This window comes from Trichosporon asahii (genome assembly GCF_000293215.1).
Source record: "Trichosporon asahii var. asahii CBS 2479 unplaced genomic scaffold scaffold00070, whole genome shotgun sequence".
In the NCBI taxonomy this organism is placed as follows: domain Eukaryota; kingdom Fungi; phylum Basidiomycota; class Tremellomycetes; order Trichosporonales; family Trichosporonaceae; genus Trichosporon; species Trichosporon asahii.
The window spans coordinates 916453-937978 of record NW_014040855.1 but is presented as its reverse complement, the minus strand read 5'-3'; the positions used below and the strand labels follow the sequence as shown (position 1 = coordinate 937978).

The following is a 21526-nucleotide window of genomic DNA, read 5'->3' as shown; positions in this document are numbered from 1 at the left end:
GGACGGAATTGAGTCCGAGCCCGAACGGGAAGTTCACAAGAGGGAACGGATGGAACGGAGGGACGGAGAAACAAGTGCTTATCAGATGTGTTTGGCCAGTCAGCATCCAGTTCTGCAGGGGGAGCAGGCGAGGGCTGGCGAGATAGACGAGTGTGCAAAGAGGGAGCGGAGACGAGGTCCGTCCTCGGACTATGTCCTACTCTGTGCTGCATCACTGGATACTATCCGAGAGCCACGCCGTTGCACAGGTATGATGAATGAGGGGGAAGGAGGGAGAGGATGAAGCACTATTCTGGAACCGGCACGACGGCACAGCGGCACGACGGCAAAAGACAGATCTGTGGAGCGAGTTAATTATGACCAGAACGCATATCGAACCAATATGGGTGACGCAACTAGCTCTGGCAAAGTCTATGCTTCTGCATCGTCACCGTCTACCGTTGGCTGAACCACTGTGTCAGAGTGCGGGCATGCGGGGACTCGTGGAGCTGTAACCTGCGTGTAGAAGCGAAGGGGAGAACGGCGCGCAAGTAGAAACGCACCAGGGCTCGTACTCGCCGGACTCACCGGACTCGCCGGCCCGGTAGAAGACCAGTCGGTAGATTCTCGGCGTGAACGGAGGGACGCCGCGGCGTCTCCGTTCCCTCCTCCCTCCTCCCTTTCCCTCTCCGCAGGCGGATCAACCTTTGCTTTCGACACAGGTAACCTCCTGCCCGCCGCGAGCCGCTCATTAGAACCCACCGTCCCCCCCTTCTAATAGCAAACACGTTTATGACACCGGACTCGGGCCTTGGACACAGAGAGATGATGACCGACGGGCGAGGATAATCCTCTGCTCTGCCGTGCTTACGTCCAACACTTTGTTGGAATGCCCGTGTCCCCCTTGCCCGCCGGTTAGAGTTCAATTGCTCGGACCTGACGGACCTGACTCCATTAGGGACGAATCTACCGCACGTGAGCGTGAGCATGAGCAACAATGGTCACCCGGTGCCTCCCCTCTCTTCCGCCTGTGAAGCAATGAGGGGCTGGGTAATGTCCGATTCCCGTGGTTGGCGGAGCCGAGTTAGTGCGGACTACCTTCACATGGAACATACTGACTCCGGACACTGCGATCTGGGACACTCCCCGGACACATCTGCCACAAGGTGCTCTACGAGTAATTGAAAGACGAGAGATACCGATTCAGAGTGAGGGACTGGAGCTGTAACAGCCAATCGCGGAAGGTCGGACTCGGTCTCCACAAGTAGAAACAATCGCGCCGAGGTACGCGCCGCGGCACCGACATACACCTGGGTACCAAATACCTGGGATGCACTCTCCGAGCCGGAGAGGCTGGACATAGCGACGGCGCCGAGATACCGGTCTCCTTATGGGACAAGCATGAATGGCCCGTGGTTCTAGGCATGAGTCGGTGGCGATCGGAGTCTTGCCCCGCGCCCAACAACCCAGGTGTGACTAACCACCGCCCAAGGCTGCACGTTAAGAGCCTTGGCCCCCCTCTCTCGGTGACAGTAGTTCCATACCGGGCCCACACACCCCAGATCGCCGCGAAGACAAGCCCATGTGATTCTTAGCATCTCGCAAAGAAGCATCACATGGCCGACCCAAGACCGGGTGCTTGGCGCTCGGCTTTGCGGCGTGAGACACCTCCGGCGTCGTAAGATGCCGCTTTCGAGTCACCAGTCACGACTGCCGATCGGCGCCACCATCGTTCGCAGCTAGTGGCCGCATTTGGCCGCACATGCTCTCTTGATAACGACAGAGTTAGGTTTCATGCGATGTGACGACTGACCGGACGGCACTGGAGAGGAGCATGAAACCATACACGAAATGCGGGGCCACTCCTGGCCACGGAGAGCTGGGACACTCCGCCTTATCTGATCCCCCGGCTTCCACCGGCCATCGCAATCGAGAATGCACCGCCTGGCCCGCGCTCAGCGGCACAAGCGCAGCAGCGCGGGGTAGACCGGCCAGCTACGTCAGTGCTCGACCTCGTCCGCAATCACGCACGCGTCTCCTTCCTTCCTCACATCCACCACCACCTCCGCCATGTCCGACGAGAAGCCCGACAAGCCGTGCACACTGACGCTCGCGGACGGGACGCACTTCGACCTGAACCCGCTCTCGTCCGCGAAGCAGGACTATGTCGCCAACTCGGGCAGCAACGACACCGTGTACAAGCTCAACGTGTGCCGCTCAGTCGTGTCCGAGCTGTGGAACGTTGATGACCCGGATAAGGTCGGCGGCGTCGTGAAGCGCGAGGGAGGAGAGCACCATGGTGACTTCAGTCTTGGGTATGCTTGGAATAGCGTGCGAAGCTGACATCACAGCCAGGTCAACACGAATCTGACTCTCGCACCCACGACTCAGCAGCCGATGATGTTCCTCGCGAACGGGTCCAAGTGCCCGCGGAACGAGAACGAGCTTGCCTCGACGGCCATCAAGGTGCGCATGGCATGGCAGCTGCATCTTACAGATCGGTGAGCTGACCCCAGTTCATCTGCGACCAGACTGAGTTCGGACCCGGGCAGCCGCGCCTGCTCGCCGCTCTGCCGCCAGGGAAGGACGCGTGCCACTTCTTCTTCGAGTGGCCGACGCACGTCGCCTGCCCGACGAACCGCAAGAACGAGCTGGAGAACCACCACGTGTGGGCGTTCGTCGGATTGTAAGTTGTGTGCAGCCCGATGGTAACTGACTCTCAGCCTCACAGTCGCTATCGTGTCGTGGTTCGCAGGACAGACGCTGTACAACCGCTTTAAGCTCGGGCGCCGGGGCATGGACCAGTTCCCGATCCCCCATTTCCACAAGCCGTCAGTGCAGCTGCCCTCGTTCCGCGGACACGGCGAGGAGGGCGGTGCGCCGCGGCCGCGCTGGGGCGTGTTCAAGCGCCGCTCCCAGCGGAACGGATACAACCACCTGCGCCAGGATCCTGACGAGGAGGACCGGCTGGCGGCGTCGCGCTTCTCGCTCGACGACGATGAGGAGGCTGACGTTGGGGCCGAGGTCAACGCGTGGCGTACGCCAGATGTGAGCGGGCGTGCGAGCGATGAGAACCAAAGGCCGTCGGGTAGCGTCGGCGTGCACCAGGGCCTTGTGGATCTCTAGACTGTTTCTCCTCCTACCTTTATGCATGTGTATTATAGCTGTGGACGCGGGCGCGGTATGCAATGCCAGCATGCATGCGATGCATTGCGGAACCGACGGGACGGAGACAGCATGCATGGTGACACACGGGGTGGTGCCACATGGACGGCGTTAGAATCGGCGGGGCCGTGGTTGGCTCAACGGCCCAGCGTCTCTCACTGCAGGCAGGCGGGCTGACCAGCGTAGCTCGTTGACATCGCGCTCGAGAGGTCCATACACACCACTCCCGCCGACTCCGCCATGCTCCGCAACCTGAGGCCCCTGCTCGCCAAGGCGCCCGTCGCCAGGCAGCGCGTGCCCCCCTTCGCCGTCCGCTCGTTCGCCTCCGAGGTCCAGCAGCCGCGAAAGTCCACCCCCGCGACGCACACTACTTCCGTCGAGGAGTGAGTTTCGGACATTTCGTCGCGGACGTACAGAGACACAACACCGGATCGACACCGACGGCCCCCCGGAGCTCTGTCCCGACGAAGATTGTTCCGAGACGTAATGCTGACCCACACAGCCTGCACAACCTCTCCCCCGAGGAGGTCCTCAAGGAGCATGAGGGCAAGGAGGGCAACATGCGTCACTTCACCGGTATGTTGGAAGTGGAACCGGCCGCGCTCGCCCGGCAGCCTAGCTGACATCAGTCAACTTCGGTCCCCAGCACCCCGCCGCGCACGGAGTGCTGCGTCTCATCCTCGAGCTGAACGGAGAGGAGATTCTCCGTGCCGACCCCCACGTCGGTCTGCTCCACCGTGGTACCGAGAAGCTCATCGAGTACAAGAACTACACCCAGGCTCTCCCCTACTTCGACCGTCTCGACTACGTTTCCATGATGACGAACGAGCTCTCGTACACCCTCGCCGTCGAGAAGCTGCTCAACATTGAGGTCCCCGAGCGTGCCAAGTGGATCCGTACCCTCATGGGAGAGATCACCCGTATCCTGAACCACCTCATGGCCGTCCTCACCCACGCCATGGACGTTGGTGCGCTTACCCCCTTCCTTTGGGGTTTCGAGGAGCGTGAGAAGCTCATGGAGTTCTACGAGCGTGTCTCGGGTGCCCGTATGCACGCCGCCTACGTTCGTCCCGGTGGTGTCGCGTTCGACCTCCCCCACGGCCTGCTCGACGACATCTTCAAGTGGTCGACTCAGTTCGGTTCGCGCGTTGACGAGATCGAGGAGGTCATCACCGGAAACCGTATCTGGAAGGAGCGTACCATTGGCATTGGAAAGGTGACTGCTCAGGAGGCGCTCGACTACTCGTTCACCGGTGTCATGCTCCGTGGATCCGGTATCCCGTGGGACATCCGTAAGGTTGCCCCCTACGACGCGTACGACAAGGTCGAGTTCAACGTCCCCGTCGGCAAGAACGGTGACTGCTACGACCGTTACCTCTGCCGTGTGCAGGAGTTCCGCGAGTCGCTCAACATCATCAACCAGTGTCTGAACAAGATGCCCGCCGGCGCGTACAAGACGGACGACAACAAGATTGTCCCCCCTCCCCGTGCCAGCATGAAGGAGTCGATGGAGGCCCTCATCCACCACTTCAAGCTCTTCTCCGAGGGCTACTCGGTTCCCCCTGGAGAGACGTACACGGCCATCGAGGCGCCCAAGGGTGAGATGGGTGTCTACCTCGTCTCTGACGGATCAAACCGCCCTTACAAGTGCAAGATCCGCGCCCCCGGATTCGCCCACCTTGCCGGCGCCGACTTTATGATGCGCCACGCCTACCTCCCCGACGCCGTCGCCATCATCGGAACCATGGACCTTGTGTTCGGTGAGGTCGACAGGTAAACATAATCAACAAAAAGTGTCAGGGGTCTCGTTAAACGTCGGGAGCTTGTAGGATAGATTACACAATGCATCAAAACAAATTAGCCAAATAGCCCGGGAGCGAGCAAGCGAAGCGAAGCGAGCCAGTGAGCATCTCCGTATGTGAGCCAAGCGGAGCGTAGCGAACAGTCTGGTAACTGGCTGGGAATGTGAGCGAGTGAGCGATCCTAATCAGTTGGCCTCCTTCTAGCCGTCCCGTTAGTTGTCGAGATGGGATCGACCAAAGCGTCAGTGCTCAGCGGTCAGTGACATCAGCCAGTTGCAGGACCACACGCACACAAGAGCTCGGACAGCAGAAAGAAAGCTCAGGCATCGGAGAACAAGGGCAAAACAGGCAGCACAGGCATAGAAGGGATTACGGAACGTTTGGGTACTTAAAAGAAATAGACAGCGGACAGGTAAGAAGGGAAAGAGTCCATGCGCTGCGTTTTAACATCGAGCCTCTCGTCAAGCTGGTGAGTTGAACGAGACTGCTCGTGGACAGGAAGCCACACGCTCCTCGCGCTCCCTTCTTCGGAGCGCTCGTCGCGCTCGTCGCGTAGGTGCCAAGCTTTAGTCCTTGCGCTGCTTCTTCTTCTTGGGCTCCTCCTCCTCCTCGAGGTCGATGCTTCCCTCCTCGTCATCCTCGTCGTCCTCGTCCTCGTCAAAGTCAAACTCGCCCATGTCGCCGCCCTCAAACGCCTCGAGCGGGTCCTGGAGGATGTCCTGGACGACGGTGCCGATCTGGTCCGCGTCGCCCTCGAGCGTGAAGTAGTGGAAGAAGGAGCCCGGGTCGCCCTCAAAGTCCTCGGCGTCCTCGGTCGGCTCGCCGCGCGGGTGCTTCGCGATCAGGTCGTGCTCGGGCTTCCAGTCGATGGTCGTCACGCCCGCGACCAGGTCGTCGTCGTCAAACTCGAGCTGCGCCTCGGAGATCGTGCCGTCCGTAGGACCCGACTCGACGCCGGAGGGAAGAGAGTACTTCTTCGACAGCGTCTTGTTGGTGAAGTACGGGTTCTCGTCGAAGTGCTGCGTGTCAGCTATTGTCCACGAGCTCACAACAGCTGTCAAGAAGACCAGAGGGTTGGGGGAGCCTAGGCTCGATTATTCCAGGGGGCCGCTGCCGCAACCCTCGACGTTACTCACGAAAACAAGCTCGTACTCGCGCGGGTCCTTCGGGTCCTGGACGAGCTCGATGTCGCGGAGATGCTGCAGCGCATCGCGGTCCGAGACGGCCGAGACGCGCGCATTCAGCAGCGGGTGGTTGAGCAGCGCAACGGTCCAGAAGCCCTTGACGTCCTTGAGCTTGGGGCGGATCTCGTCGAGGAGCTTCTTGTTCTGCTCCGCGACGAAGCGCTCGATGCGGACGGCCTTCTCGCGCGTGGCTGCGGGGTGTCAGCTGGGTTCTATACGGACAGCTGCCTTCTGCTTGTGCCGGATGGACACTGCACGGGTGTCAAGCCTCTAGGTTGCATTGCAGATAACTCTGGTGGGAAACGGCCTCTGCCTGTGACAGCAACTCACCCTTCTGGATAGCCTCGGCGACGTCCTGCTTCAGCTCGACCTGGAGTTCCTTAGCGTCCGACATTGGTTGTGGTTGTGGAGGATGTGGAGAATGTGTAGGGAAAGTCGTGGGATTGTGGACAGAAAATCTGGTCGCAAGTTGATCCCCGGCCGGCCCGGCCAGAACCACACTGGGCTAGGCTGGCGCCGCCGTACACAGCTGTGATTTTGTTGTGGCCGTCCGACAACCACATCGAAGTCACGCGTCATATTTTCCCCCGGTATCCTGCCCTGGCGCGCCTGCCCGCGCTGCCGCGCTGCCCGCCCTGTTAGTCAGTTCTCACTGTGCATGCAGACTGTGGGCAACGGTGGGCTGCTCGTAGGTTCCCTATACGGCCACCGCGTGCCGATACGTCATACTACACCCAAATTTCGAAGCGTGCTTGCAGGATGCAGAAGCGCAGGCTCCGGACCGCTACGATGCGTACAGGCGGTACAGGTGCAAACGTGCATGGCGGAGTCTGAGCCCCCCTTTGCAGACGAGAGCGAGGTCAGTCGGAGAAGGCGCTGCAACAAGGTGACACTCATTGGCTCGGCATTCTCGCCATGCATCGTCGTCTTCTCACCGCTGCATTTACTACGGATGCCAGACGGCACTTGGGGGTTCGCTGGTAAAGGGTGTGGGTAACAAATATGGAATTCTTGGATCTCTGTTGAAAGGGAGTCATGCTGCGCTTGGCTTTGGGCTATGTGCTCGCTTTGCTCTGGAACGCATGGATCACACGGTCCCCGCCAGCCTGAACCGCTGGAGAGACAGTGGGACGGGGTCACCAGTCGACGAGGAGTTCCGTGGCGACGAGCGGGGTAGTGAGCAGAGCCAACAGAGCCAACAGAGCCAGCGCGATTACAACTCTTCGTATCGCAGGCGGGGTCACGGTGTTGCCCAGGGGCATGGGGTCGTGGGTGGCCAGACTCGAAGAATGGTTTGCTCTCCGGAGCACAGAGCAGACGCAGTGCCGCTGCAGAAACAGCCGGCGAGGGGATTAGCGTATGGGTAGTTCAATGTCCATCAGCGGGGGCGTTGCAGGAGCACGACCTTGTTGCGTTGCGGCGGGGGCGGCTCGTCGTTGCTGGCATACGCGCGGCGCCAGCCAGCCGGTCCGGGTCCGGCACCAGCAGCTGCGTTACTGTTTTGGTTCGCGTTGCTGTCATTGTTGCCGCTGCCTCCGCCGAGCTGCCCGCCGCTGCGGTCAAACTCGCCACGGCCGACGTGGTGCACAAGCGTGTCGGGGCGCTGGAGGAGGACGAAGCCGCCGCCATAGTGTCCACGGCCACGACCACCCCGTCCCTTGCCACGACCACGGTTGCGGCCCGTGTCGGAGCGATCGTCGTTTGCCTTGTTCTTCTGCTTCGGCTGCTGCTGAGGCTGGGCCGGGTGGGCCTTGGTGGAAACAGCGGTGGGACGGGGGAGATGGGCCTGCGACTGCGGCGTGGGGCGAAGGCGGGTGAAGGGCGAGTCGCCGGTCGTGTCCCCAGACTCGTCTACAGCCACCTCGGGCGAGGGGGGAGAGGGCTCCTCGACCTTTTCCGGGCGGCGGAGGAGGATTTTGACTTCGCGTTCTGGCTCGGGCCCGGGCTCCTTCCTCCGGCGGCCGCCGCCGTTGCGCCCCGTGTTCCGGCCCCTGGTACCGGCGCCGCGGCCGCGTCCCCCGCCGCCGCGCCTGCCGACGTCTTCTGTTTCATCGTCGCGGAGCACCTCGAGCGCGAGCTCGAAGCGGCCCGCCTCCAGCGAGAGAGTGTACCCCTCTGCGCGCTCTGTGTGCTCCGTCTCGCTACCGCCGAGCTCGGCGCTCAAGGGCGGGTGCGCGATTAAAACCAGGGGGTTGCCGGCCTTCGGCGGCGTCGGCTGGCCATCGGGGCCGAGAGGGCGATCAGGCGAGCCAAAGCTACGGTTGTGAGGGGAGTGGGGAATCGGGTCGGCCGGCATCTCAGAGTTGGCAGCAGGCTGCTGGGGGGCACCAGATATGATGACCAGAGGAGGGGCAGGGGCGGTCTTGTCGGAAACGGGGGAACGGCGCGGGGTCAGAGGCGCGCCAGTAGTCGAGGAACCGGCAGATTCGCTGGCGTTCGGGGTGGCGGCGGCACTGTTAGCAGGTGCGGCAGGAGTAGCTGATGATCCGCTTGAAGACTTTGTCGGCTGCTTGGTCTTCCCATCCGAGCCGGCGCTCTTTGTCCTTAGCTGAGGTGGTGTTAGCGGGCTTATTGTCCACGTTCACGAGTGCAAGTTGGGTGTTGTTGTTGTTCAATCTCGTCCGCCGTCCTTGGTTTGATTGCAGAGCCAATCCACAGACGACATACCTGGGCCCTTAGCCTGGCTGCTGGCTGACCGCTGGCTGGTTAGTGAGTCCTACGCAGCGTGCTTGGTGGCGAAACGCAATGAGGTGTGAATATAGCCCCTCACGTGGTGATAGGCCCGACTTTCGAGGCATCGATCCTGACTTTCTCTCCCGAAGTTGCAGTCGAGCCCAGCCCGAAGCACGCTTGCTCGCCTTGCAAGCTACTCTGACACCACCACCCCGCTATCGCCATGCTTCGCCGCGCTGTCGACATGCTCCGCGCCCTTCCCGCGGGGCCGTCACGAGGATTCGCTTCGTCCGCCCGGGCATCTGAGGGATGTGAGTAGCCGAAAACACACTTTTCGAGGCGATCGAGCAAAAGTCCGGAAACTGGGCTTGCGAGGGGTGCCGAAGTTGGCTCGACGTCCGACGGAGACTGTCAACGGGCAAGCAACTCAGAGCAACTTTACAGGGAGCCTCTTGGAAGGCTGGTAGAGTACTGCGTGCGCTGCCGCAATGCTGGACAGCCTACATAGCTACTTCCGGATACACATTGTCTCCTTTCTCAGCTTTATACTCTTCGGACGCTTCAGCTGACATGCAGACCCCTTCAACGCTGGTGTCGTTGTCAAGCCGCCGACGCCGATCCCGACACCGTCTCTGCTCAAGCCGAAGAACGGCTGGAGTGTCGTGGAGCACGTGAACAAGACGCTTCGGGAGCAGTACGACCAGCGCGGCCTGCTGGACCTGTTTGCGCGCCGGGGTCCGCAGCGGCTCAAGACCGGTTCCGTTTTGAGTGTCACGACCTGGACGGGGCCGGAGAAGAAGAACTCGACGCTCTTCTCGGGCGTGCTGATGGCTGTGCGCCGGCGCGGCGTCGACACGAGCTTCACGCTCCGCAACGTCGTGCAGCAGACTGGCGCCGAGATGAGCTTCAAGGTCTGCTCGCCTTTGCTCAAGGAGATCAAGATCATCCGCCGTGCCGAGGGCAGGAAGAAGGACACGATCCGCGACCTCCGTCGCGCACGCGTCAACTACCTCCGCGACAGGCCTGATATCATGCACCAGATCGCGGCTGCCCTCAAGTCCCATGCCGCCCAGGAGGGCGGCGGTAAGGCCGCTAAGGGCAAGGGCAAGGGAAGGAAGTAAGACGTCTCTCTCTCTCTCGTGTGTAGATCTTTATCACCGGACACGCGGCATGCATAGTGTACAATCCAGCGTGGTCTAACTAAGTCTTGTCCAATCAATGCTCAGCTGCAGAAGGCAGACTGTTTGATAATAGAAATAAGGGGGTGGGAAGGGTATCTATATGGTGGGCGGTCCGCAAACAAGGAATGAGAGGAGGGTCGCTATGAAGGAATCTTTGTGCACCAGCAAGTGGTGCTGGAGCCCGACCGGGGGCGATAAGGTACATTGAAAGGTTGAGATGCTGAGAGGAAATGGGGAAAAGGAGGTTTAAAGAGGAGAGGAAGAGCCGATGCTCTTGTCTATTCTAACGCTATGCCTGTCTGTTTAGCTGGAAGCCTGAGCTGCCGCCGCCTGTGCTGCTTCGAGGCTACGGTGGGCCTCCAGATCCCGCATGACAGAGGGATCAATGGGCAGGACCGACTTTCGTCGCATCGGCCCAGAAGAAGTAGGCTCGAAGGCAGCATCAGACGCCACGTCCACAGCAGCATTCACACTCCCAGGTACACCCGTCGCAGACACGGTGGGACTGCTGGGCTAGACAGGTTAGCTGAGTAGCTCAGAGGTACTCACGCTGCGCTCGATGCCCGGATCAGCGACCGGAACGACATCCTCGGCGATTGACCTGTCCAGCGTGAAGCTCTCGCTGGGGTCAAAGCCGTTGGCTGTCAGGTCCACTGATCCATCCCCGTCATCCTCAAACGGCTCAGGCCGAGGAGGAGGCGGTTCGCGGAGCATAGCGGGCATGGGTTGCGTGGAACCGCTGGCCTTGTAGTTGGCGATCGCCTGGTCGCGCAGCGTGAGCCACTCCTCGTACCGCTGGCATGACCTCTCATAGTCCTCCTTGCGCTGCTGCTTGTAGTTGTGCTGAACCTCGTCAAACAGCGTCGGGTTGATCTCCATGAACAGCTTGAGCGCGTTGAAGACCATTCCGTGAATCGTCCGGTTCCAGTGCTGCTTCGAGTTGTGGTACAGCGCGGGGAAAACAATCGGGAGAATGACGTTGATGTGTTCGCCCATGAGATTCACAATGTACTCGTTGTTCCAGTAGTAGAGGGCACGCTCAGCAACCTGGAAGTGTTGGCTGTTGATGCACCTCGCCAACTGCGAGAACAGCGGGTGCATGATCTTGGCGAATTCGCTGCCCTCGATGACATCGAGAATCTCCTCGACCTCGTTAAGGTACATGACTTCCTTGGGCGAGTTGACCTTGGGCCAGTAGCGCAGCAGTCCGAGGATGACCTCCTCGGTGAGGGTCGGGTCCTTTTCGAGGAACTGGACAACACAGTACGCGAGCTGAGGGTGGTAAAGCGCAAGGGACTTGGCCTTGTGGAGGGGAATGAGTACCCTGGTGAGGAAGATCTTGTGCTCCTCCTTGAGCGGCAGGGCGAAGCCATTGATGATCGATCCGAGAATCTCGAGCAGTTCCGCGATGCCGTTATGCCTCTCCGTCTCATAGACGAACTGGAAGAACACATGGTTGATAGACCGACGGATGAACGCACGGAGGTTCAGGAACTTTCCGTAGATGCGATGGAGGGTGGTCTTGAGGAAATCGCGCTCGCGCGGGTCCTCCGAGTCGAAGAGCTCGAGGAGCGACAGGACAAACTGCTGGTCGATGTAACGCTTGCCAATGTTCGTGTTGAAGTCGGGGCTCTCAACGAAACGGAGGAAGAACTCGTAAACAATCTGAAGATGGGGCCAAGCGAGCTCGAGCACGGGCTCATCCTCCTCCGGGTCGAACGCATCGCCGGTGGGATTCACCTGTGGTGGGATCGAGCGGAAAAGGTTGGCGGCGAACTAAGATGGTGAGCAATGCTGCGCAGATGTTGACCAAGATGACGACTCACCATGCCCACGACTTCCGGGTAGATAGATTCTGTGATGACACCACGCTGCTGAGTAATGTACTCGAGCATCTCGTGCAGCGTCTGCGCCTTGACCTGCTTGCCCCTCAGCTCCAGCGAAGCATCGTTAAAGTCGAAGACGACGCGGCACTGCTGTAACTTCTGGATGAACAGGTCGTTACGGTCCTCTGGTCTGACCTCGTTGAATCCGGCAAGCTTCTCAATGTCGACACGCTCCGTGACGTGGAAACGCGAGCTGCGCTGCTTGCGCGGGGTCTTGCCAACGATAGGGATTGTGTCCTTGGGTCCTCGCAGACGGTTCAGGGGGTTGCCGGCCTTCGGCGGCGTCGGCTGGCCATCGGGGCCGAGAGGGCGATCAGGCGAGCCAAAGCTACGGTTGTGAGGGGAGTGGGGAATCGGGTCGGCCGGCATCTCAGAGTTGGCAGCAGGCTGCTGGGGGGCACCAGATATGATGACCAGAGGAGGGGCAGGGGCGGTCTTGTCGGAAACGGGGGAACGGCGCGGGGTCAGAGGCGCGCCAGTAGTCGAGGAACCGGCAGATTCGCTGGCGTTCGGGGTGGCGGCGGCACTGTTAGCAGGTGCGGCAGGAGTAGCTGATGATCCGCTTGAAGACTTTGTCGGCTGCTTGGTCTTCCCATCCGAGCCGGCGCTCTTTGTCCTTAGCTGAGGTGGTGTTAGCGGGCTTATTGTCCACGTTCACGAGCTCGGGCGCCTATAGCACATGGGCGAGAGGACGCGAGGATATCCATGGTGGTCGATACCGTGGCGTTCGCCCCCATCCAATATTACCTTGTCGTCTTCGTTGGACGCGCAGACACTGGGAGCACATCCCATTACGAGCTCGAACAAGAGAGTAAACTTACCATAGCCTTCTTCAAGTTTTTCATCGTGCTGATGTGTGACTAGCGCTGTGCGTAGCAGAAACGGTAGAGATTCCAGTTGAGGCGCGGGAGCTGGGTTACTTGGGCTTGTTCGAGGAAGCCTAGGAACAGCGCTCAAAGGTGTGTGCGTGCGCTGGCACTGACTCTCAAACGGAATGGTCCGATGTGGAATTCGTGTTTATCGCTTTCCGATGCGGTTGCCGGATGCGACGAGTGATGCGAGGGGCGATCTATGCGGATGGGAAGGTTGGAGTGATGGTCTGGACGAGGATGGAAAGTGGTGTTGATGGTCAAAGTCGGACGTGAGGATAGAGTCGAGAGGGGGGGAGGCCGGTCGAGGGTGTGTGTTGGGTTGTGTCGCGCGCGGGCCCTTTAAGGTGTTTGGGTGGTTGATGCGGGGTTCCCTGTGGGAATGGAACTGACGGGGGGGCGAAAGGCTGGTGAAGCGGCGGACGCGGGGGTCGGGGCGGGGGAGAGGAGGAAGGCGAGGATGGAGAGGGGGGTTTGAAGGATGGAGCAAGTCGATGGTTGTTACGATGTAAAGGAGATGGATGGAGGGCCGTTTTAATGATACGGCGACCACCGAGATCTACACTCTTTCCCTACACGACGCTCTTCCGATCTGTGGATGGGGTTGGTTGGATGGCGAGGGAGGGAGGGGCCTGACGCCTGTATCGCCTGGCGCCATACGTGTCGGGGGTGTGGTGGATGGTGTGTGTTGGGTGGCTCAGGCTCAGGCTCACGCGCTGGGACTGCATGCACACGCTCAGCGCTCAGCGCTCAGGTTCGAGGCGCGCGCGGATAGTGAGGGTCGTTGGGCCAGGGCACGTCTCTTGATTACCCCTGGCTGCCTGGCCTGCCTGGGCTTGTCCGTTGGCCGCAGCCACCACCACTATACACACTGCTTTTACCCGCGTACCGTCACCCATCACCCCCTTTCTATTTAGTGACCTCCTCATTAGCCCCGGCTTCCTAATCCCGTCCACCACTCAATTACCTCTCTCCATTACATTCCCAGTCTCCCATTCCCGTGCCTCGCTTCGCCTGCCCAGCCGGCATCTCGTCTGTTTTCGGTCTTTCGGCGGAATACCGTGTGGCATCATCCATCTCAGCTGAGCTTTCCGTGCGCTGCGACTCGCTACCGCTAGGCCATCCATCGACGGCTCTGCTTCAGCAACCCCCCCCCTCCAACCTCACCTCTCCGTCTCCGACCTTCCTCCCCACCCACCTCCGCCATGTCCGCCGTGAGTCGCCCTCAACAACCTCCCCGACGACGTGCATGTATGCTGACGCTGCTCTCTTGTTTAAACCGCTTCGAATGCTTCCCACCGCTCCGATAACTTCCGATTGCTCCGCTTTTTGCTGTTCCCGAATGTCGAACGTCAACTCGGCTACTACTTGTGCCCTCGCTACGATGTGCAACGATGCTCTTGGAACAATCGTGATGACTGCTGGATCTGGGACGTGATGGACTGCTGGATACGTGTGGAATGCTTGCTTGGGAATTGCGATTGCTACCTGTGAATGGACCTTCGATTGCAACAACAGATCTACAACCTCCTCTTCAGGCGCAACTCGGTGTTCGTCCCCACCATCTTCATTGGTGCCTTCGCCTTCTCCATCGGCTTCGACCAGATCACCTCCGAGTTCTGGGACAGGCACAACAAGGGCGTGAGTAGGACGGCGACGGTCGATCGCAAGGAGATGCGGGCCGAAGACGTCACAGGCTCGGAGCGTCTGGTGACCGCCTGGGCGCACCTATCTCAGCTTCGAGCCATGCAGAGCTAAGCTAACTATTCACAGAAGCAGTGGAAGGACATCCGCGGCAAGTACGTCCAGGCCGACGAGGACGAGGAGTAAATGATAGCATAAAAGGAAGGCGACGTCGGGCGGCCGCGTCGTCGGTGGGATCCCGGTCCCACCAACAGGCCGCAGTAGAATGCATTCCTCAAACGCATAGGAGCTAAGAGATCACCGGCTGGAGCAGCGCATGCGCGCAATGTGGAGAGCGGAGCGGAGCGTCAGTGTCGTCAAATTAAGGCTACTTAGGACCCGGAGGTCGCCGGAGCGAAGTTGGTGCGCTCGCCGGGGCTGATTTACCTCCGTTGGCCGGTCGCCGTCATGGGCGCTACCTCAGACACATGGACCTGACGCGTCGACCTGAGCCAAAGTTGAAGTTGCAACGTTGCAACACCTTTACCCACCTTTGTCAAAATGCGACGGCCACTGCAACTGTGGAGCATGCTGGCCGGCCTCCTGCTGCTGCTCAGCGTCGCGCTCGCTGAGAGGCGGGACTTCCGGCTGCTGACGGACGTGGAGGTCGAGGCGATCGTGAAGCTCGACCCGCCAGAATGGCCAGCGGTAGATGCGGGACACATGGAACACCTGCTCGTCCCAAGAGTATGTGAGTGACCCCGTCCGCAGCTTTCATTCGCTCTGCCATAGCTGACATGCAGCCGGTACAGAGAACAAGTGCGTCATCAGCTGATATTGTCTGCGTGAAAGCTAACGAGCAGCACCAAAGTCCAGGAATACCTGTCCTCTGTCATGACGGGGTTGGGCTGGGCAGAGGAGAAAGTCGCGCACAAGGAGAACACGCCGCTGGGCGAGCGCGAGTTCACAAACCTCGTCTACACCTTTGATCCGGACGCTCCGCGGCGTCTAGTGCTGTCGGCGCACTTTGACTCGAAGTGGTTTGACGGCCAGGACGTGAGTCCACCTCTTTCCCTCCCCCAGCTGTTTTCGCATTTGGGCCCAAGCTGACATCAGTTTATCGGTGCGACCGACTCGGCCGCGCCATGCGCCTACCTCCTCGACATTGCCGAGGCGCTGACGCCGCTGATGAAGGCGCGCGCGGAGCGCATCAAGGCGGGCAACCCCCGCTTGAGTGCGACAGTCGACGAGCTCGAGGACAGCGAGGTGTCGCTGCAGCTCGTCTTCTTCGATGGCGAAGAGGCCTTCCACCAGTGGACGTCCACGGACTCGGTGTACGGCTCGCGCAACCTCGCTGAGGTATGGGAGGTGACGCCGCTGGCCGACACGCATCCCCTGAGCCGGCGGAGGGGCAGCCCCAGCGTGCTGGACACGATCGACGTGTTAGTGCTCCTGGACCTGCTGGGCGCCAAATCACCCCAGATCACGAGCCACTACAAGAACACAGAGTGGATGTTCCGCGAGCTCGAGGACATCGATGCGTACCTGAGGAAGAACAAGCTGGTCGAGGGGGATGACAGCTGGTTCAACGCCCTCGGCCGCGGGGGACATATTGACGACGACCACCGGCCCTTCCTCCAGCGCGGGGTTCCTATTCTGCACCTCATTCCCGTGCCCTTTCCCGACGTATGGCACAAGATGGCAGACAACAAGGACGCGCTCGATCTCGCCACGTGCAGGCGGTGGATCAGCATCATGCGCGTCTTCACGGCACGATACCTCGGCCTCGCGCCTGATGTTGCGCTCGAGGAGAAACCGAATGGGAAAGTCGTCACGACTGCCGTCGGTGCGGATCTCGCCAAGCAGACTCCGAAAGAGGTCAAGACGCAAGAGAGGGAGAGGGACGAGCTGGTAAGGACCTCCAGCACGTGAGCTGCTAGACCGCGCTCGAAAGCTGACGAGAGAACAGTGAATTTTAAAACTAGAGCACTAGATTTTTTGGACTCGCCTTTTGTGTGCCCCTTGATGTATCGTAGCGATTTCTGTGTACCTCGGTGCAGCGACAATTTTTGGCTCTAATGACTGCCCGGAATCCATATTAACTGTGTCTACTACAAGATCGGCTGGTATGCCAACTATCTAATGCTAACTGTTTAGGCTCTAATTAACACGAGATGGTCTTGAACACGTTGAATCCGTCCGCGGCGGTGGTGAGGACCATGCCGGGGATCTGGGGGTGCCAGTGGAGCTCCTTGACGTCCTTCTGGCCCTGGTGGACGAAGAGGAGCTGGGGCGGGACGTCGAGCGGCTTGCCGTCGGGGCCCTGGGCCTCGGCGTTGCGCTCCTCCTCGTCGGGCTCGACCGAGAGGTCCCAGAGCGTGACCTGGTCGTCGGACCCGGACGCCGCAAAGACGGACGGGTCGGTCGGGTGCCACTCGACCGATGTGATCGGGGCAGTGTGCCAGGTGAAGTGGGCGACGGGGCTGGGCGTTCTGTCTTGTCAGCTTGCGAGTCCGGAGGAGAACGTAGCTGGAAAGAAAAAGTCACTTACCCCTTGAACATGCGCAGGTCCCAGACCTTGAGGCCGCCCTCGTCACCACCCGAGACGAGGAGGTAGTCGACGTTCTTGTTCCAGGAGATGACGTTGACGTCGTCGTCGTGCGCCTTGACGGATACGGCGGCCTTGCGGCCCTTGGTCCTAATGTCCCAGATACGGACGGTCTGGTCCGCGCTCGCCGAGGCGAACACGGTGCTCTCGGAGGGGGACCACTGGAGGTCCTCGACGCTCGAGGTGTGCGACGTGAAGGCGCCCGAGGTATTGAATCCGGTCGGGGTGAGGGTGGTGTGGAAGATCTTGCCGTCAATGTCGCCCGAGAGCAGGCCCGAGTTTCCCCACTCGAGGGCGAAACCCTCCGCCCTGCCGTGCGCCGTGATGGTGTGGATGGGCGTCTTCTGGCGCGGCTTGCTGGGCCCGCTCAGCGTGTCGATCAGCGGCCGCACGTCCCAGATGTGCACCTTGCCCGTCTCGCTCCACGACGCAACGTGGTAGGGGTCCGGCACGGCTCCGCCTGCAAGCGCCGGCGCGGCGCGCACGCGGTTCACACTGCCCACATGCGGGAACGTGAGGAAGTCGAGCCGCGCGTCCTCGTCCACCTCGTCGTTGTCCTCCTCGCCCTCAGAGTCGTCGTCGTACTGCGTCCGGCTCAGCCCAGACAGGCGCATGACGACCAGCTCGTCCTTCGCCCGTCCCTGTCCCGGCACCTCGCCCGCCTGCGTGCCCGTCACGATCCACGCCGTCTGCGGGAACGTCGTCCGGTCCTCGCCCAGGTTGTCCCGCAGCACGTCGAACGAGAGACACGGCCACGCATACGACAGAGAGTGCAGGCACGGGTACACCGAGTTGTCCGCAATCAGCTGCTCGTCCTCTCCCATCGTCACGCCAGGCAGGTACGTCTGGCGCTTCGGCTCGGGCGGGTCCTCGTCCTCCTGGGCCGGCGTAAAGTCTGCGTTTTGTCAGCTAACGGCCAGAGTATTTGCAAGCTCACCATCTCCGTCCTCGTCCTCCTCCATGACATCCTTGTCCACAACCTCCTCCTCAATCTCGTCCTCCCACCGGTCCTCGAACTCTCCCATCTCGTCGTCCTCCTGGATCGGTCGGGCGGTGTCTTGTCCGCGGTCGGCGGCCTTGTTCGGCAGCTCCGCCGCGTCTGAAGTGCGTTTCTTGGTAACCATCGTGGTGTATGCTTGTGTTGTGTGTAGTGTGAAGATCGTGTTGCCGCTCTCCGCTGCTCAAATCTTACACTTGGCCCTTCACGGCGGCGGCCAGGTACCAATGCTCAACTTTTGACGGGTGACCGTGGGAGACTTTTGACTTTTCCACCGCTAGCCCGCCGCCGCCGTCTCTTCTCTCTCTGCTTGCTGCTCTCTGCTCCGGGTTGGACTTTTCGCCGAGCAAGCGTTCGACACACTCTTTCTACCACAGTCGATCCCAATCGCCATGTTCCGACCCCGCGCTTCGGCTCTCGCGGCTGCCGCCGCCGCGCCCCGGCGACTCTTCTCCTCTGCCCCCGTCCGCATGAACGGTTTCGCCGACCTCGCCAAGATCACGGGCACGCAAACGGCCGCCGCCTCTCCGTTCGGACAGACCGAGACGGCGACGCAGGACAACATTCGCGGCTACCGCCCGCGTATCCTCCCCGCCGAGGTCGACCCGACGCTCGAGCTCTTCACGAACCTGCTCATGCACAGCGGCAAGAAGACGGCGGCCCAGAAGCAGATGGCCGCCATCCTCGCCTCGGTCCAGGCCGCGACGAACGCGCCCCCCGTGCCGCAGGTCAAGAAGGCCATTGAGCTCGCTGCCCCCTCTCTCCGCGTCCTCACCATGAAGAAGGGTCCCAAGAACGTCTACACCCCCCGTGCCCTCAACACGCGCCAGAGGACACGGATCGGTATCCAGAACCTCATCGCGACTGCTGAGAGGAGCCGTGGGTCCCAGGCCAAGTTCTCCGACCGCATTGCTCGCGAGATCCTCCTCACCCTCGAGGGAAAGAGCGAGGTCTTCAAGCGCGTAGAGGAGGTGCACAAGCTTGCCACCCTCCACCGGTATGTCCTTGCCGTTTGTTTGAGTGTCGGAGCTGACCCCGTCCAGATCCAACCTCCTCGTCAACTAAGTCATCCATATCACCATTATGCATCGATACCATTCCGAAAAAGCCGTCTCTGGTTGTGCATGGGAGTGATACGCAGGCAGGGAGTCCTCCTCGTGTGCTCAATGAGCCAGAACGTCGGACACTGACCAACTAAATCACCTCGAGTGGCAGGATAGAAGGCGCCCGGTGTTGCCCTCGATCGACCGGACAGCTTTTCGTCTGGCTTACGAAACACAGTCACTCAGAGCAGGCATTGACGGGTCATTACGTGCATACACTTCTTTCATTCACTACAACAATAAACAACAATGCAATCGCTCGCGCATAGGCGCCCTTCTAGATGTGCGCCTCACTTCTACTTGTCATCCCAATGATCGCCAAACTCCCTGTTTTCGTCAGCTCAGCAATTCATCCGCCTAGCTCACCATTTGTAACAGTCAACACAGTCTTCCTCTGGCTTGGCCTTGGGCACACCGCCGTGCGGGTTCCACTTGGGCTTCTTGGTGCGGGGCTTGTTGCCCCACCCCCACCAGTTGCTCCACGGCCAGCCGGGAATGTCATCGTCGTCGTCATCGTCGTCGTCGTCACCGTCGCCCGGACCAGGCTTGGGCGGCTCCTTCGGCTTCTTGTCGCCGTCTCCGTCATCGTCGCCGACCGGCCAGGGGTCGGCGAGCACGCGGTTGATGACCTCGCTGATGCGATGCGTGCGCACATCGACGCTCCATCCCTTCACCGTCACGGTGTCGTACAGGATGGTCTCGCCCGTATGGCACTTGGACTCGAGCGCGAAGCCCGCAGCATAGCAGCCCGAATACGCACCGGTGCAGGCGCCCATCGGGATCGGGTCCGCGGTGTGGTACACGTGCGTAATCCCCGAGAGCTCTGGCGGGATAGCGGGCGGGCCGGGGAGGTGCAAGCGCCGAGCCGGGAGTCGGTCGCCGGGGGCCTCGAACCCTACGGCCGGAGCGCCAAACGCCGAGCCGATCAGCGCGGACAGAGAGCCGCCGAGCGAGTGCCCCGTCAGCCAGATGTTGGCGTCCGGGTACATGTAGGTCACGTTGTTGTACAGGTTGGTTCCGACCGAGGCGTAGACGGACTCTTCGACGAGGGCGTTTTCGACGCACTGCTGCTCGCACTTGTACGAGCCCGCGTAGCAGTCACACACGGTCGACCATGAGAAGTCTACTCGCGCACAGCAGCACGAGAACATGAGGTTGTCATTGAACTTGTCGTTCTTCGCTGTCGGACCGCCAGAGCCGAGAACGCCGGCTGACGTGCCCTTGATGGCGATGACAACAGTAGTGTTGTCGGCGTTAGCAAACTGGAGAGTCAGCTAGCATCGGCATGTCAGCTTACGATGTGCCCTCTCAGGCCGTCAGCATCGGGCTCCCAGCCGTAACCGGTCCCGTTGTTCCACTTGCTGAGTGGCCACCAGTTACTCTCGTCCGGGGTCGTGTACGCATTGCTGCTCATCTTTGCAAGAGTAAGGAGCGTTTGACGGTCGGTGACGTCTGGCGCGTCCACCTCGACGTCGTCCCAGTCACCGTCGCCACCGTCGCCGTCCGCCGCGTAAGCTCCGAATGGCAGCGCAGCGGTGTTGATATTTGGCGCGATCCAGCCGCTTGCGTTGACGCGGCCCTCGCGCGCGTCTTTGACAGACCGCGCCCATGAGAGCATGTGCGGCGGCCTGCTCCGCGCGCGCCGGATCTTGACCTTGCGCGTCTTCAGAACGAGCGGGTCGGAGTTGATCGAGAACGTGTTCGGGTTCGAGTGGAAGAGCAGAGGCTGGCTCTGGTTGTAGCTGGCGACGTGCGCGTGCCGCGGCGCGAGTGAGACGCTCCCAGAGCTCTCATCGTTGGGGGCGCTGTCGAGCACACGCTGCGACACCAGTAGTGATAGCTGCGCGGCGAACGGGATCCACATAGTGTGGTGGGGTGTTGGGTGGCAAGAGCGCGCTCCTACGGCTCCCCACTGATAGGGGTCGCAGATAACCGGGACCTATTTGACCTCGTGACGTAACTCTAGCACGAGATGTTGTGACATCCAAATGTGCCACCGCTATGCATGTAACCCTTGTGTGTGCTGATGGCGAAGGGTCGGAGCGCTGAGAAGGCGTTAGTTCGTTGGTGGGGATGTGTGAAGCGTGGGGCACGAAGAACACACAATAGGACGGGGAGTGGCGAGAGCAGATCCAAAAAGGATTGCTAGATGCTGCCTTCTACCCGAATCGAACGGGTGACCGTTCCATAGCAAGACTCGAAGAGACACTACTAGTGGAAAATTCTAGCCACTGAACTAAGAAGGCAAGGCGATGTTCAGCCGAGGCTGTTTGGCACACTAGCGGCCAGGAGCCACGTGGCGTTGTGTGGCACTCCGTTCTTCGTAGCTGTCCCGGCGGAGGCTTGGCCGTCGGGTGGTACCACTGGCTGTCATTAGAAACTGTGGTAACCGGGCGTACCACCCCTGCCGTCATTGGAATCAGACCGGCACCTGGTGCAGTTGCATTTGTTGCTGG

General features: G+C 60.7%; 10 protein-coding genes and 1 non-coding gene across 11 annotated transcripts; 5 read left to right on the top strand and 6 right to left on the bottom strand.

Moving 5' to 3' along the window:
* Positions 1-2049: 2049 nt before the first annotated feature.
* Positions 2050-3105, top strand: A1Q1_04161 (uncharacterized protein; the record flags this gene model as incomplete). Its single annotated transcript, XM_014322538.1, has 4 exons — positions 2050-2278; positions 2335-2480; positions 2532-2665; positions 2703-3105. The coding sequence occupies 4 exons, from the start codon at positions 2050-2052 to the stop codon at positions 3103-3105; spliced, it is 912 nt and encodes a 303-aa protein (XP_014178013.1).
* Positions 3106-3384: 279 nt separating this feature from the next.
* On the top strand, positions 3385-4921 carry A1Q1_04160 (NADH-ubiquinone oxidoreductase; the record flags this gene model as incomplete). Its single annotated transcript, XM_014322537.1, has 3 exons — positions 3385-3527; positions 3647-3720; positions 3774-4921. The coding sequence occupies 3 exons, from the start codon at positions 3385-3387 to the stop codon at positions 4919-4921; spliced, it is 1365 nt and encodes a 454-aa protein (XP_014178012.1).
* Positions 4922-5512: 591 nt separating this feature from the next.
* Positions 5513-6524, bottom strand: A1Q1_04159 (uncharacterized protein; the record flags this gene model as incomplete). The annotated part of the gene is made up of 3 exons (XM_014322536.1): positions 5513-5965; positions 6083-6321; positions 6461-6524. The coding sequence occupies 3 exons, from the start codon at positions 6522-6524 to the stop codon at positions 5513-5515; spliced, it is 756 nt and encodes a 251-aa protein (XP_014178011.1).
* Positions 6525-7508: 984 nt separating this feature from the next.
* On the bottom strand, positions 7509-8928 carry A1Q1_04158 (B-type regulatory subunit of protein phosphatase 2A (PP2A), Rts1p; the record flags this gene model as incomplete). The annotated part of the gene is made up of 3 exons (XM_014322535.1): positions 7509-8678; positions 8798-8832; positions 8901-8928. 3 exons carry the CDS (start codon positions 8926-8928, stop codon positions 7509-7511), a joined length of 1233 nt encoding a protein of 410 aa, XP_014178010.1.
* Positions 8929-9026: 98 nt separating this feature from the next.
* Positions 9027-9924, top strand: A1Q1_04157 (50s ribosomal protein l19; the record flags this gene model as incomplete). Its single annotated transcript, XM_014322534.1, has 2 exons — positions 9027-9114; positions 9380-9924. The coding sequence occupies 2 exons, from the start codon at positions 9027-9029 to the stop codon at positions 9922-9924; spliced, it is 633 nt and encodes a 210-aa protein (XP_014178009.1).
* Positions 9925-10287: 363 nt separating this feature from the next.
* On the bottom strand, positions 10288-12715 carry A1Q1_04156 (B-type regulatory subunit of protein phosphatase 2A (PP2A), Rts1p; the record flags this gene model as incomplete). Its single annotated transcript, XM_014322533.1, has 4 exons — positions 10288-10497; positions 10561-11760; positions 11811-12491; positions 12692-12715. The coding sequence occupies 4 exons, from the start codon at positions 12713-12715 to the stop codon at positions 10288-10290; spliced, it is 2115 nt and encodes a 704-aa protein (XP_014178008.1).
* A 2208-nt stretch (positions 12716-14923) lies between these two features.
* A1Q1_04155 (uncharacterized protein) lies at positions 14924-16294 on the top strand (the record flags this gene model as incomplete). The annotated part of the gene is made up of 4 exons (XM_014322532.1): positions 14924-15113; positions 15166-15181; positions 15226-15418; positions 15479-16294. The coding sequence occupies 4 exons, from the start codon at positions 14924-14926 to the stop codon at positions 16292-16294; spliced, it is 1215 nt and encodes a 404-aa protein (XP_014178007.1).
* A 232-nt stretch (positions 16295-16526) lies between these two features.
* On the bottom strand, positions 16527-18094 carry A1Q1_04154 (ribosome biogenesis-related protein; the record flags this gene model as incomplete). The annotated part of the gene is made up of 3 exons (XM_014322531.1): positions 16527-16845; positions 16914-17865; positions 17908-18094. The coding sequence occupies 3 exons, from the start codon at positions 18092-18094 to the stop codon at positions 16527-16529; spliced, it is 1458 nt and encodes a 485-aa protein (XP_014178006.1).
* Positions 18095-18359: 265 nt separating this feature from the next.
* On the top strand, positions 18360-19032 carry A1Q1_04153 (uncharacterized protein; the record flags this gene model as incomplete). The annotated part of the gene is made up of 2 exons (XM_014322530.1): positions 18360-18964; positions 19011-19032. The coding sequence occupies 2 exons, from the start codon at positions 18360-18362 to the stop codon at positions 19030-19032; spliced, it is 627 nt and encodes a 208-aa protein (XP_014178005.1).
* Positions 19033-19366: 334 nt separating this feature from the next.
* On the bottom strand, positions 19367-20934 carry A1Q1_04152 (lipase; the record flags this gene model as incomplete). The annotated part of the gene is made up of 3 exons (XM_014322529.1): positions 19367-19397; positions 19437-20290; positions 20368-20934. The coding sequence occupies 3 exons, from the start codon at positions 20932-20934 to the stop codon at positions 19367-19369; spliced, it is 1452 nt and encodes a 483-aa protein (XP_014178004.1).
* Positions 20935-21160: 226 nt separating this feature from the next.
* On the bottom strand, positions 21161-21253 carry A1Q1_t477. The gene has a single exon. It is a non-coding gene; the product is annotated as a tRNA-Thr (tRNA).
* Between the last annotated feature and the right edge of the window lie 273 nt (positions 21254-21526).